General features: G+C 34.6%; 1 protein-coding gene across 1 annotated transcript; it reads right to left on the reverse strand.

Annotated features, from left to right (window-relative positions):
- Positions 1 to 1,904: 1,904 nt before the first annotated feature.
- On the reverse strand, positions 1,905 to 5,959 carry LOC110663534 (uncharacterized). Its single transcript, XM_058140827.1, has 9 exons — positions 5,188 to 5,959; positions 4,758 to 4,909; positions 4,394 to 4,489; positions 4,226 to 4,288; positions 3,358 to 3,426; positions 3,168 to 3,270; positions 3,014 to 3,085; positions 2,370 to 2,458; positions 1,905 to 2,263 (listed from the first exon to the last, which is right to left on the reverse strand). The coding sequence occupies exons 1-9, from the start codon at positions 5,546 to 5,548 to the stop codon at positions 2,117 to 2,119; spliced, it is 1,152 nt and encodes a 383-aa protein (XP_057996810.1). The 5' UTR covers positions 5,549 to 5,959; the 3' UTR covers positions 1,905 to 2,116.
- Positions 5,960 to 15,638: the final 9,679 nt, after the last annotated feature.

The raw sequence follows: 15,638 nt of genomic DNA on the forward strand, positions 1-15,638 counted from the left end.
TAAATATATTAATATATAATTTAGGTTTGACGGCATGTTTGCCTCAAGCTATTTTAAAAAAAATTAAAAAAATAATAATTGACCATTCTGGTTTAACAGAAAGTTTTTCTTAAATCATATAAAACTTTATGATTTAACAGAAATCCTTTAAATCATTACTTTAAATTATAATAAAAGAAAAATAGAAATTTTAATAAAAATAGTGATATCTAATTAGAAATTATAAAATTAATTCCCCTAGAAACTAAGTCATTCCTGTTATCGAAGCCTAATGAAGTGTATGAATTAGATGTATAGGCCAGTATATCGTTCTTCTATGCAGGAGTGAGGTTATTGAGTACAGCTTTAGGAAATCTCCACTTAAATATCGACAAGTATGTAAGTAATATATATGCTTATATTCATTTACTTGCTAATTTAGTCATTAATCACATCTTATATCATTTGTCATATAAGACTCACTTCACACATAACACCTTTCGTAATTTGGACGCCGATGATAGCATTAATGATATGTGGCTGAAAGTTTTCACTGCCCATTAAAAATCTCTAGAAGCTGAATGGCACCTTTTTTGGACTTAGAGTTCTAATTCGGGTAAGGTAGGGTCTAATAAAAGGAAATAATAAGCTATATACATGACATCAATGGTGAGACCCTAGCTCTATTTTAATAAAATTCATTTTTCCTCTTCTAAAAGCAAATTGATTTTATAATAAACATAAATTTTTCAAGATCTATTTTTATCATAGATGTTTCAATAAAATAATCAAAGTTATGTGTTTCATCACAAGTATTAATTTTTCCCTTTCAAATAAAATATGGCTTATACTTTTGATAATGTGACAAAAAAATATATTTAACTAAAATTACAAGTTTATTTTCTTTTTTGCTCTTTTATTTTCAAGCAAAATTAATTTCTCTTATTTTTTTTAGCAAAGGACTCAAGGTCACATTTTATTTTTGCTTACTCACTTTTAATGCAAATTTATTTTTTTTGCAAATGATTCAGGATTTACATTTTAATTACTTTATAGTGTTAAATTACAATATAGTTTTAAATTGCAATAATTTTTTATTAAAATTTGTCTATTGTCGAATTTAGAAGCCTTATTTAAAAAAAAGACATTCTTTTCAAAATTAATAATTTCAAATTGAACATTTATTTGTTTTAAAACTGCTTAAAATTCAATTTATTTAAAAAAGTAAAAATAAAAATGGAGTTAAAATTTACTTTTAGGGTTGCTTCAGTTAATTTTGTATTTATACTTACCCTAATGGTGAGACATTTATGTGTTTTCTTATTGATGCCTTTTATTTATTATCTAAATAAACATAAGAAACCAATATCATAATTTAAACTCAATTTAACAATTATTAACATTAATTTATTGAATACATTATTAAATATGCCTATCCTATATAGAGACGATTGTGGGGTATAACACTTTCACACGGACCTCACACTCTTAGTAGTAAAATTTTTTCTTAAAAAATTTTCAAAATAAATGATTTTTTTAAAATTTTCCATTAAATTTAAAATATCAATTTCTCATTTTTCATTTCGGCGAGAATTACCTAATAACTGCAAAACTCTTGCAACACCTAATCAAAAGGCAAGTGTTAATGCTTATTATTGTCCAACATGTCGCTGAACCAGAACGTGAAAGTCATTACTTAGATGTATGGCCTCGCTGACCTTTAAAAGATTTTTTTTTTCCCCCTGTTGATAAGAGACCGATCTTGGGTGATTATTTAGGAGAGGCCCCATTTAAGTGGCTGTTAGAACTATTGACCACTTACCAGTTTTTGGAAGCAATACAACAATATGAAGTGGAATTTGGGAGCTTGTCATCCTAGTTTTGTTCTTCCTCGTTGATGTCTTGTCTAGAAACACGATAGAAACTTGCCAAAAAATAAAACTAGCATGTGTACAAATTTACACTTTTCAATGAGTATCACATCCTACGATCGCTACAGTAATTTTATAAACTACTACTATACAGTGTACTTCTACATTATACAAACTTCGATACCGTCTCTCATAACAAATAATTATCTCAACATGTAGTATACAAGTTTCGTTGCCATTTACTCCATTAACAGCTCTTTCATGCTCTACTTAGGGTTTATTTCATCTAGTTTTAGCTGCCGGATTCTCTGGTGTAGTCTTCTGCGGTGATCGTGTATCTTCCAAAGGCCATGTCCCAATACAACGGCTGAATATATGCCATGTGTAATAATCGGTACAAGAATATTATTTGTCTGTCAATTTTGTCAGAATATAATGAAATGGGAATCTGTTAGCTCACGCCTACTCAAATAAAATTGCTAACAAAATTGAAAAAAAAAAATTGTTTCATTATGTTACCTGGATCCATTCAAAACCAAGATAGAGAGCCAAAAGTCCTTCTAAGAGGGGAGAATAGATCTTTTTCATTTGCCTCCTCTCATACCATGCTGCAGTGATGATGACAAGGATGAAAAGATGAAATTTGACCACATAATAATACAATTACAAAGTAGAGATAAATAATATCGAATGCTTCTTTATGTTTCTTTCATCCATACTTTGAGAATACTCTTCCTACAGGTTGACATTTCTATGAATTACTTTTGCCATTGGAGGAAGAAAGGGATTGACATGTAGCAAAATGAGTAATCAATAGTGGAAAGATGGCATTCTAGAAAGTCATCGTGGAAGTTTTCGTTGTAATGAGATTAATCAGAATATATTTACATTGTAAGCCAAAGGATTTTTATTGTGCCAAATGGACTTGTCAACAAACGAGGCTTTAATATGGAGGGAGCATGAGGAGATGGCAAAAGAAAAGGCAGCCATTTTCTGGGCAATTTGATACCCAAACAAAACTAATAAGTTTATTATATTCTATACATGAAAGAAGAACAACAAAAACCAACAAGAAAAAGAAAAGAAAAGAAAAGAAAAGTTCAACATAACTAGTAAGGAATATCAATGTATTGAAAATGATGATAGGGGATTTAAAAGAAAACCTGCAAAGAGCTTTTTCAGATCTTCGCGGCCAGACTGAGATTGCAAAACTGGTGCAACTACATAAGCAGGATCTGAAAGAAACCACAATTCATGAGTCAAACTGTGACTAACACATAAAACAAAAATTTCTCCAAAACTATCGAGAATATCAACCTTTTGGGGAGGCGGCCACATAATACAGAGAACCTGTAAGAGCAGCTGTCAATACAGCCGCAAATGCCTGAGCAAATGGAACAAATGGAGGCAGCACACCAGTCTACCATTATAGAAACACATCACAATTTAGTTACAAGATTCATTGCTGAAGATAGGAATGGATATATGATAGAAATAAACCACAAACCAGAGATGCCATTCCTCGAGCATCTGTCACCAAATTGGTGCCCCTTATGAATACATCAGCCAATGCTCCCTACAAAATCAGGAAAAAGTTTTTTAAAAAGAAGAATAATAATTATTTCCAGTGGATGACAAACTGCTGCTGCTGATACCTCCATTGTTTACTTTTACTGCTGTTACTTAAAAGCTTTTGAAGAATGAGAAAAGACATGTCCTTAGAGAAAAATTTTGAAAAAATGGCATATCATTAAACATCTTATAAATACAAAACAAATTCAACAAGGGAGCCTACTCAAACGACAATTTTGGTGCGAAGGGAATTTAAGGATTACTTTCCATTGTGTATCTCTATCAATGGACTACATAAAAATGCAAAGAAAATGATATCATCATTTACAATGTGATTTTAACATTGAACTCCAATATATAAACAAGATACAGGATTCCAACTACGCATGATTGTTGAAAGATTCAACAGAAATATAAGTGCACTAAGTATCTGAATATCTCTAGAAGCAAAACATATCGAAAGGTGCACATTACATATATATGTTAAGTTTTTCAGAACCCTAGAAAAAAGAGAAACAAATAGAAAATTATGGGGTCGCTATGTTTATAGGCACACAGAACCAGAATAACCTAGCTTTTTTGTTAAATTTGATAGACATATACTGTGGATAGTGTCACAACTCATCAACAAACTCAAACTCATACATGGCACTTATGAATAATTTAATTAAAGAGAAGACTTGTAGCAATGAGCCCCTAATCTAAAACAAAGACCATGCAATTATCAATTGAGTAATTCAAAGCAGTTGTTAAATCTCTACATTATATATAAAAAATTACTCAACTCAGAGTAAGATAGAGACCTGAACAGCAGCTCGGTAGAAAAGCTCTTCTCCCACAGAACTTGCAACAACAATCAGTATAAACTGCAAATATGACGCACGATAAAATCAAATCCTTGAGCTTCATGAAGAGGAAGACTCAATAAAAAATAATACACAGTTCAAACTACACAAGGTAGAAAAGGTCACCTGCCAAGGTGACATCCCATAAAAGAAACTCCGAAGTTCTTCATCTTCCACATCTCTGATAGCTCGAGCATGAGGTGATAGCTTCACAACTTCATCCTATAACCATTCCAACAATCAAATCCAGATTTCAACATCAACTGAGGCATTAATTTTAATTAACAGAGATTTTCCAGCCATCAAATCTTAAATTCAAATAATACAAAAAGAAGATACCAGGTCCAAAATTTCTACAAATGTTCCACTTGAAAATCATGTTTTAATTAGTAAAGTGAAGAAAGTCATCTAAAATATGTCCAGCTGAGAAAAGGGTGCAAACCAATTTAAACAAAAAAGAGAAATAGCAACTGAAGTGGACCAAACATACATCCAATATAAAAAGAAGCGCCATAATTGGTGGAGATGCATATCCAAGCCCTTCAACAATGGCATCTATAGATACTTCAAAACCTCCCATGCTATCTATTCCAGTGATTGAGCATAAGAACCGTCCTGCTAAAGCCATGGCACCATATATACCTGAAATATATATATATATATATAAAAAAAATAAAAATAAAATAAAAAAAAACCCCTTAATTCCTCTCTTAATCATCGAAAGGAATGGTAAAGTTTAAGGAATATACACTTCAAAAATATATGAAAAGAAAAGCGATCTTTAAAGAAGCTAAAAAGTGTCAGGTCATTTACTTTCCCAGTACCCACTTTAATTCAATATCAAACAAGCATTTAAGCACACAAAATCCTACATGTTTAAAAAGTAGAGAAACTTTAAGTAAATAGCAAACAGAACAAACCGATTCCATAGCTAAGTCTAACCACAGCGCCAATCTTCTCCCAAACAGGGAACTCAGTGTCGCTAAAGCTCCGATCAAATGTGGTCACTTCCATCGCACTTCCTGTGAACCCTCCTCCTCCCCTCGTACTGTTTCGTTCTTCTATCCCTTCACTGCTTCTCTCCGAAGACACTTTAGCGCACCGAAGTTGAACTCTATTAATGCCTCCATCACTCAAGCTCAATCTCCTCTTTCTCACTGGAAATTCACTGATTCTCAAGAAAGCGCCAATCCTCCCGCTAAAAGAAGCCGTCGAGGTTGCCGTCGCCGTCGCTGATGCCGCTGAGTGATTCGAAGTCCGAGATGCAAACGTCAACTCCATCACCCGATATTTCGGTTTTCGTTCATGTATCCAAGCATAGCTCTGCCTCTGCTCTTTCTGTTCCTTGGCTCTTCGACTTTGGACCTTTCGTTCTTGGTGTTCGAGAGAGAGAGGTAACGTCCGGGTCAACAAGCACTTTGTGGCACGCCTGATCTGATTAGAGGAAGATCGGACGGTGTAGAAACGGAGTGGAGTGGGGCCTACGTCGATGGCTTTTGGGTTTTCAACTTTTTGATATTTTCTGTGATTGTGGACCGGATTGATTGGTAGAGGAAGAATAAAAGGATTGCTTGTGAGAATCAGGGAGACCAATGATACAACGACATGTGGAGATAACGCAGGCGGGTTCCCTGTTTTTACAATCAACAAACTTTGCTTTTTTTTTTGTTGCCTCCAAATCTTGGATGAGGGGTCCGGACTTGTATGTTAAAAAGCTAATAATAATAATAATAATAATAATAATAATAATTATTATTATTATTATTATTATTATTATTATTATTATTATTATTTTATCAAATAAATAATCCATTTTAACCCTTTTAAAAAATTAAAAGATTTATTTAAACCTGGGTCAAATGAATTGGGTTGTGTAAGCTCTTATATTTCTTAAAATTAATTATGTTAGTCCAATTTTGATATGAAATTAAATTTTGAAGCCCAAAATGTTATCACGTGCTCACGTGATAGGAGACGAACGTTAACAGAACATTTATTCTCTTAAAAGGAATTGCCAGGAGGAATTGATTGCTTAAGAGGAATTGTTAAGAGGTGGAGCAATGTTGAAGAAAGTATGCCATTTGTTCACTGTTATTGTCAAATGCAAGCCAAAATTGGGACATCGTGGAAAGAATCAAACCCAAGAAGGAGGTTTTTTGGATGCTCAAGATATAGGGTAAGTAATATGCATGATTAGTGTTAGTGTTTTGTTGGACAAATTTATGTTGTTGAAATGTGATGAGGATCCAGTCATCATGGCACATCAAAATCCAATAACTAGAGCAATGGCTAAGAAGCTTCAAGGCTCGGTACATTCGTACATCACTAAGTCCAACCTCTTGTAAGCATTCGGTTTTGACTTAAAGGAGGAAAGCCAACCTTGTTGCACATTCCTTAGAATATTTGAGGAGCCAAGAAACCAAGTGGCATCCATCCAAAGTGGCATACATGTGGCAGCCACATCAGCAATTCCATCATAGTTGGCATCTTATGTGGCGTCTAGGAATCTTATGTGGCATACAAGTGCAAAAGAAAGTGAGGAAAAAAAAAGTGAACAACTAGTGAGCTTGCTAGCTAAAGCAAGAGATGTAAGAAGTGCTTTTTATGCCAATAGGTTTATACTTGTCTTTATTAGCAAGGGAGCCTATTCGACCTTGACTGACCATAACACTTCTATTCCTTCTTGTGCTATGCATCTTTTGCAGGAGTACTAAGATGTCATCCCAAAAGAGATTCCTAGTGGGTTGCCACCTATTAGAGGAATTGAGAACCAAATTGACTCAAACTGACCTGTCTATAGGACAAACTCGGAAGAGGCTAAGGAACTTTAAAATCAAGTGGCAGAGTTGCTTGCAAAGGGCCATATTCGTGAGAGTATGAGTCCATGTGCTATGCCGGTTCTTTTGGTGCCAAAGAAGGATGGCTCTATGCTCATGTGTGTGGATTGTCATGCCATAAACAAAATCACTGTAAAATATAGACATCCTATCCCTCGACTTAATGACATGCTTGATGAGTTACATGGTGCATGCATATTTTCCAAGGTTGATCTAAAAAGTAGTTATCATCATATTAGAATGAAGTTACGGGATGAATGGAAAACTACTTTAAGACCAAATATGGATTATATGAATAGTTAGTTATGCCATTTGGTTTGACTAATGCACCTAGTAGGTTGATGAACCATGTTTTATGTGCATACCTAGGAAAATATATTGTTGTATACTTTGACAACATTTTAGTGTATAGCAAGAACATGAAAGATCATTTGCACCATTTGAAATTGGTATTTGATGTGCTTAGAAAGGAGCGATTGTATGCTAACTTGAAGAAGTGTACATTTTGCATGGATAGAGTTATCTTTTTAGGGCATATTGTGAGTGGAAATGGTATTGAAGTAGATGAGCAAAAGATTAAAGCTATTAGAGATTGGCCTACTCCTAGGACCATGAGTGAGGTTAGGATCTTTCATGGTTTGGCTAGTTTCTATAGGAGGTTTGTGAGAGACTTCAGTACCATAGCTACACCCCTTAATGAAGTAGTCAAGAAAAATATGGGTTTTAAGTGGGGGGTAAAGCAAGAGCAGGCATTTAATTTGTTGAAAGAAAAGTTATGTTTTGCTCCTTTACTTGCATTATCTGATTTTTCTAAAACATTTGAAGTTGAATGTGATGCCTCTGGAGTGGGTATAGGTGTTATTTTGATGCAGGAAAGGAGGCCTATTGCCTACTTCAGTGAGAAGTTGAGTGGCACCTCTTTGAACTACTTCACTTATGATAATGAAATGTATGCATTGGTGAGAGCATTAGAGACTTGGCAACACTATGTGTGGCTGAAGGAATTTGTGATCCATAGTGACCATGAATCACTCAAGTATTTAAAGGGCCAAAATAAGTTGAGCAAGTACCATGCTAGATGGAGTGAGTTTATTGAAAGCTTTCCTTATGCGATTCAATATAAACAAGGTAAAGAAAACGTTGTTACGGATGCTTTGTCTAGGAGGTACACACTTCTTTCCCTATTTGATGCCAAAATGTTAGGATTTGAGCTTGTGAAAGAACTATGTGTAAATGATGTTGATTTTGCCGAATTGTAAGCTAAATGTGAAAATATTGGATATGAGAAATTCCATAGGCATGATGGATTTTTGTTTAGGGATAAAAGGTTGTGTGTGCCTAGGTGTTCCATTAGAGACTTGTTAGTTAAAGAATCACATGAGAGAGGTTTAATGGGGCATTTTGGTGTGACAAAAACATTAGAAATTTTGAAAGAGTATTTTATTGGCCACACATGAGGAAGGATATAGAAAAAGTGTGTGCCAAATGTGCTATGTGCATGCAAGCAAAATCGAAACTGAAACTGCATGGGTTATACATGCCTTTGAGTGTGCCTAGTGAACCTTGGGTAGATTTGTCTATAGATTTCGTGTTGGGGCTGCCTAGGACTAAAAGAGGGCATGATTGCATTTTTGTAGTGGTTGATCGATTCTCTAAGATGGCTCATTTTATTCCTTATCACAAAACTGATGATGCATCTTACATTGCAAGTTTATTTTTCAAAGAAGTAGTAAGATTGCATGGCATTCCTAGGATAATTGTTAGTGTAACACCCCTATTTGCATAGCCTGGTAAATTATACTGTTCTGATGACCAGTGTTGATTCGAATAATTAAGAGGACTAGAACTATGTTTAAGACATATAGAAAAACCTTGATCGAAAATAAATAGTGATTACTAGTTGGAAAAGTAAAAATGAGAAAAACAAAGCATAAAAAGTTAAATAAGCAGAGGGTTACAGCGATGGGTGACCTTACCAGGAAGTGACTACGAAGTCAGTCCTAACCCAAATTTTGAATAGGAAAATGTGACGCCAAGGTCCTAAGGACTATTACAAACACAATGGAAAAGAGAAAATCATAGAAAAGAATTTTTAAGCAGGTCAAATAATTAGGTCAAGTATCTAGAAGAAATATCGAATAACTTGCAAACCGGATCAGACCGGCGAGGGGCAATTTGGTCAGTTCACCCCTAGAGGTGATTCCTGGCCTAACTGTCCAATAAAATCTGAGAAATAAAAATTTTGGAATCGAGAATTAAATTAAAGAACTAATGAAAAAAAGAAAAGAAAAGAAAAGAAAAGAAATTAAGAATTATGATATCATCCTAGTGAGGTAAGCATAACCTCATAATTAATTTTCTTTTTATTTACTAATTTGATCAAGTCAAATTTTGAGATAAATATACACAAATAATAATTAAAAAAAAAAGCCATTTCGTCTTCTTCTTTCTCTTGATGCTGCCACCTTCTCTCTCTACACTCTCTCATTTTTTTTCTTTTTCTTCCTCCATTAAAGCTCATTTTGAGCTTTAAAAACCTTAAATTCCTCCATAACTAACCTAGCTCCTTTGGTTAAACCTTATAATTGAGATTGGAAAGAAGATTTGGAGAAGAGAAAGTGGGAAAAAATTGAAGAAATTTAAGATTGAAGCTTCAAGGTTAGCAAACAAACACTTAAATTCTCTTTAAGATTATGGTTATATGCATGATTTAGTTTAGAAATTATGAGAAAATTTAACAAAATCAAACATGGTAGAATGATTAGGGATTTTTAGCCAGCCATAAGTAGGGTTGGAATTGAATGAACTTGGTGCAATTGAATGGTTGTTTAGGTTGAATTATATATGTAGACTATGAAGGAACGGAAGCGTGAAAAATACAAGTTTATACCATTGAATTCAAAAATTTTCACCTAGGGTCACATGCATCATGCAAAATTTATTTTTATCTATTTGATTTCAATGATAAACAACATATTAAAGCTCTTTTAATATGTTTTTGGATCTGTATTTGCCATTTAAGATTTTAAAATTAATCAGATTAATTTTAGAACCCTAGATTAAATCAAGAACGATTACATTAGCCTCTTAATGTACTGCAGCGTGTCTGCGCCTTTGAGATTCGTCTTTAGGACACCAGATGTTGTCCCTCTAGCTTGTCCACACCAAGAACACCTATGGCAGTCCTTGAACAGCTTCTAAAGCTTTTTCTATTAATTAGAAATTCAAGTTCTGCCTTTTAAGAGATTAGAGATGTAAACAGGACACTAGAAACAATTTCTAGCGTTCTTAATTCAAGAGATTGATGGCTAATCTCTTTGAATTGATGAGAGATGAAGAAGAATATATGAAAACCCTCAAAGTGGCGTGACAAAGGAGAGGAGTGGCTGCTGGTTGCTATTTCTTTTCATAACAACACTTAAATAGCTAGGTTAACACATTAAACCCTTGCCACATGTCACCCTTTGATTAGCTCTAGGTTTCAGTGACCCAATCACATTGTGCCAAGTGTCAAACCTATATCTAATCTTGATTTTAATCATCTTACATGATTGAAAAACATTTGGCAAGCTTATGTGTAATCCCATGTGTCACCATCTCAAGGTGCCACGTGTCACACTGTGAAATGATAAAAATGCCCCTGTGTCTTAATTTTGAGTTCTTAACTCAAAATAATTATTTTTCTTCTTTTAATTAATTTATATCAAATATAAATTAATTAATCAATCTATATTAATTAATTTCTCATTAATTAAATTCATATTTAAACACTTTAAATATAAATTTAATTTATACTACACATCCAATAATCTAGATTTGGTTTCAAGTCATGCTAGGGACTTTGCAATTTAATTGCAAACCAAACCTATTTAATTAATCAATTAAACTCTTTAATTAATTAATTAAATCATATTTAAATAGGTGATAACTTGTGTATGTGTGTGACTTACTAGGCTCATCACTAATTGGCAATGAGATATGATATCAACTCTTAATATCATCAGAACTCTTTCTTACCATAAATGATTTCTCTAAATCATTTTATGAACCTCATAGACCATGGTTAACACCTAGCATAGCATGCTATAGCCACCCAATTAGTAATAAATTTTACCTTAAATGAACCTATAATCATATGTTACCATGCACTAGAATCTCTCTGTTACAAAATCCCAACTCAAGCTGGAGTCATGGTTTATGTCAAACTCCATTTGCTATGAATATTATGTTCTCTTTTAATTCCAGTTCTTGATTAAAAGATTTTCTCATCAGAAACTCTTTTCTGAATAAATCTATCTGTCCTGGCCAGGAACTTGAAACATCAAGAACAATTAAATGAACATAGGATTTTATCTCTATTTACTTAGAGGAACAGATTTCATCTTGATCAACACCTACCTCCATATATAACTAGTAGGAGCCAACACATGCCCATATACCCATACACAGTACAAGTATGAAAGCAGTATCAAACTCAAACTACCTATATACAAGATAACTGTGCTATCTCAGGTCTAAAGATTATATGCACTGATATGATTTATGACAAAACATTGACAAGAATAAACTCCATGTGCTTGTCATAAGTGTCACTGGTTCGGCCTACTTATCATTTATAAGTGCCTATCATGTTTGTTATATGGCATGAGACTCACCATTCCATCTTATTTATATCTCATATAAATAACTTGGGAACAAACATGAATACAATCTTTCTGGATAAGTCATGTCCTTATTATGAAGTATCCTCGATTGTGAACCTATTTATGATACTTAGTGCTAGAAATATTGTCACTCATATTCTTAACAACTTAAGAATAATATTTCTAACAAAATATCAATGGACCTTTTCTATTACACATAAATATATTATGTAAACGGAAAAGTGGAAATGCCTTTTATTAATAAAAATATGTACAAGATACATACTAAATGATATGCTCTAGGGCATACTACTAACAATCTCCCACTAGCACTAGAGCCATTCATTACAATATCTTAGACCTATCTTCTCAAGATGTCGGTCTAACTGAGTCTGTGACATAGGCTTAGTGAATGGATCAGCTGGATTTTCAGTTGATGCTATTTTCTGCATGGCTACATCGCCTCGCCCAACTATTTCTCTGAAAATATGGTAGCGCCTTTCTATGTGTTTGGATTTTTGGTGAGACGTTGGTTCCTTAGCTCAGTATGATCGCTCCATTATTGTCACAAAGTAGTGGAACCGCCGACTCAATGGAAGGAACTACCGTAAGTTCTCATCACGAACTTCTTTATCCAACACTTCTTTTGCAAAGATTCGATGCGAGAATATACTCGACACGTAGTGGAATCTGCAGTCATGCTCGCTTGGAACTCTTCCAACCGATCGCACCTCCATTACAAATGAACACATATCCAGAGGTAGACTTTCTATCATCGATATCCGATTGGAAATCGAATCGTGATAACCATCCAATTGCAAGTCTCCACTCCATAAATCAAGAATAAATCCTTAGTTCTTCTCAAGTACTTAAGGATATTCTTGATACTATCGATGTTCCAAACTGGATTGGATTGATACCGCTAGTCAAACTAATAAAGATATGCGATATCCAGTCTAGTACACAACATTGCATACATTAAACTTCCAATAGCCGAAGCATATGGAATCCTGGCCATCTTATCTCTTTCTTCAGGTGTCTTTGGAGACATCTCTTTAGAAAGATGGATACCATGTCTCACTGGTAACAATCCTCTCTTGGAATCAAGCATGTTAAATCTCTTTAACATCTTTTCCAAGTATAGACTTTGGGATAAACCAATTATTCTTTTCGCTCTATCTCTATAGATGCGAATCCCAAGAATATAGGTTGCCTCCCCTAAGTCTTTCATGGAGAATGTATTTGACAACCATACCTTTATAGTCGTCAACATACCTGTGTCATTACCCATCAACAGTATGTCATCCACATATAAGACAAGGAAAGTGATAGCACTATCACTAACCTTCTTATATACACATGGCTCATCCTCATTTTTGATAAAACCAAAGGATTTAATGGCTTCATCAAAGCGAATGTTCCAACTCCTCGAAGCTTGTTTCAACCCATAAATGGATCGCTTTAGCTTGCATACCTTGGAACCATCTTGGGATTCAAATCCCTTAGGTTGTTCCATGAAAATGTTTTCTTCAATGTATCCATTGAGAAAAGCTGTTTTGACATCCATCTGCCAAATCTCATAATCATAGTACGCAGCTATTGCTAATAAAATCTTAATTGATTTAAGCATGGCAACAGGTGAGAAAGTCTCCTCATAGTCGATTCCTTGCCTTTGGCAAAACCCTTTCGCTACTAGCCTTGCCTTATAGGTCTCTACCTTTCCATCAGAACCAATTTTCTTCTTGAAAACCCATTTGTTCCCTATAGGTATAATACCTTCAGGTGGGTTAACAAGATCCCAAACTTGATTCTTATACATGGAATCAATCTCGGATTTCATAGCATCAATCCATTTTGAAGAGTCTATATCTGATATAGCTTCTTCATAGGTAAGTGGATCATCTCCATGATCTACTTCTTCATGAGTAGACAACTCTTGTTCTTCTTCATGAAGAAAACCATATCTCACTGGTGGGTGAGATACCCTGGTTGTTCTATGAGGAACAGCTGTAGATGTTTCATCAACGGGTATTGGTTGACTACATGGATCTATATCCATCTGATCTGTTGGTTGGTCAGAATTCTCCAATTCTAACTCTATTTGCCTTCCTTTGCCTCCTTCTTGAACAAACTGTTGTTCAAGAAATATGGCATCTCTACTTATCACAACCTTTTGTGAAGTAGGCAAATAAAAATAATATCCAAAACTATCTTTTGGATATCCAACAAATCGACCTTTTCTCGATCCGGTCTCCAATTTATCGTTGTTCACTTTTTGATATAAGCTGGACAACCCCAAATCTTAACATGCTTAAAACTTGGTTTTCTTCCATGCCATATCTCATAAGGTGTGGAAGAAACTGATTTTGATGGAATCCTATTCAGAATATACAAAGCTGATTCTAATGCAAATCCCCAAAAGGAGATTGGCATATCAGTATAGCTCATCATACTACGTACCATATCCAATAGGGTATGATTTCTCCTTTCAGATACACCATTCAGCTGTGGCGTTCTTGGAGGAGTCAGCTGAGAAACAATGCCATGCTCTCTCAAGTATTCATCAAATTCAGTACTCAAATATTCACCTCCACGATCTGATCGAAGAGCTTTAATATTCTTTCCTGTTTGATTTTCTACTTCAGATTTAAATTCTTTGAACTTTTCAAAAGATTCATGTTTGTATTTCATCAAATACAAGTACCCAAACCTTGATTTATCATCAGTAAAGGTAATAAAATAATGAAAGCCCCCTCTAGCCATTTCTTTAAATGGACCACATACATCACTATGTATTAACTCCAAAATATTTTCAGCTCTTAGCCCTTGTCCAACAAAGGGTGATCTAGTCATTTTGCCTTGAAGGCAAGATTCACAAGTTGGAGTAGGCTCAGAGCCCAATGAGGATAGAATCCCCATTTTCTCCAATTTTGCAATCCTATCTTCTGCAACATAACAAAACCTTAAGTGCCAAATATATTTTGAACTTGAGTTGGTTTTCACCATGGCATTGTATTCTTTTAGATTGCTATACTCTGGCCAGTGGAAACACTTTCTTACTGGCAATGGAAACACTTTCCTGTTGGCAGTGGAAACATTTTCCTTTGCCTTTGTCAGCTTTGGTCTTTCCTTTTTGTTTAGCTATTTTCTTAGAAGGACTAGGAATCTGAAGTTTCTTTTTCTTATTGCCCTTCTTCTTGTTGGACTTTCCAGCAAAAGAAGATGCAATCAAAGCTACCTCTTTTCCTTTATTGCCCGGCATATTCTTTTGAGCAATAACCAGCATGTTGAGTAAACCAGCTAAGGTGCATTCCTGTTTAGTCATATGGAAATTTGTCACAAAATTCCCAAAAGACTCAGGAAGGGACTGAAGGATCAAATCCGTTTGTAGTTGGAAATCCATGTTGAAGTCAAGATGTTCCAACTGCTCAATCAGCCGAATCATCTTGTGGACATGATCCCCAACATTCTGTCCCTCAGACATCCTCATACAGAATAGCTGTCTAGATATCTCATACCTAGCATTTCTGCTGTGCTCACCATATAACTCTTGTAGGTGAAGGAGGATCTCACTTGCACTCTGCATGTTCTCATGTTGCTTCTGTAACTCATTACTCATGGAAGCAAGCATGTAACACTTAGCTCTCATATCATGCTCCTTCCACTTGTCCAAAGTTTCATGTTCCTCTTGTGTGGCCTCTGGAGGTAAGGGACCAGGAATATTTGAATCTAGAACATATCCTATATGTTCAAGGTTCAGGACAAGTTTCATAATTTCTTAGCCAATCAGACAGATTAGGTCCTGTCAACCTATTGTGATCAAGTATGCTTGCAAGGATATTGGATAGTGGTGGTTGTTTTGTGCTCATTTTTATCAGAAAATTAACTGCA

The sequence above is a fragment of the Hevea brasiliensis genome, chromosome 18, assembly GCF_030052815.1.
Source record: "Hevea brasiliensis isolate MT/VB/25A 57/8 chromosome 18, ASM3005281v1, whole genome shotgun sequence".
Classification (NCBI taxonomy): Eukaryota; Viridiplantae; Streptophyta; class Magnoliopsida; order Malpighiales; family Euphorbiaceae; genus Hevea; species Hevea brasiliensis.

Excerpts from the sequence above, each read along its gene's own strand:
- LOC110663534 (XM_058140827.1), bottom strand. The coding sequence starts at position 5,548 with ATGGAGTTGACGTTTGCATCTCGGACTTCGAATCACTCAGCGGCATCA. Across the intron at positions 4,910-5,187 it reads TAGACTTAGCTATGGAATCG|GTATATATGGTGCCATGGCT; the intron begins GTTTGTTCTGTT and ends TATATATTTCAG. Across the intron at positions 3,271-3,357 it reads CTCGAGGAATGGCATCTCTG|ACTGGTGTGCTGCCTCCATT; the intron begins GTTTGTGGTTTA and ends CTATAATGGTAG.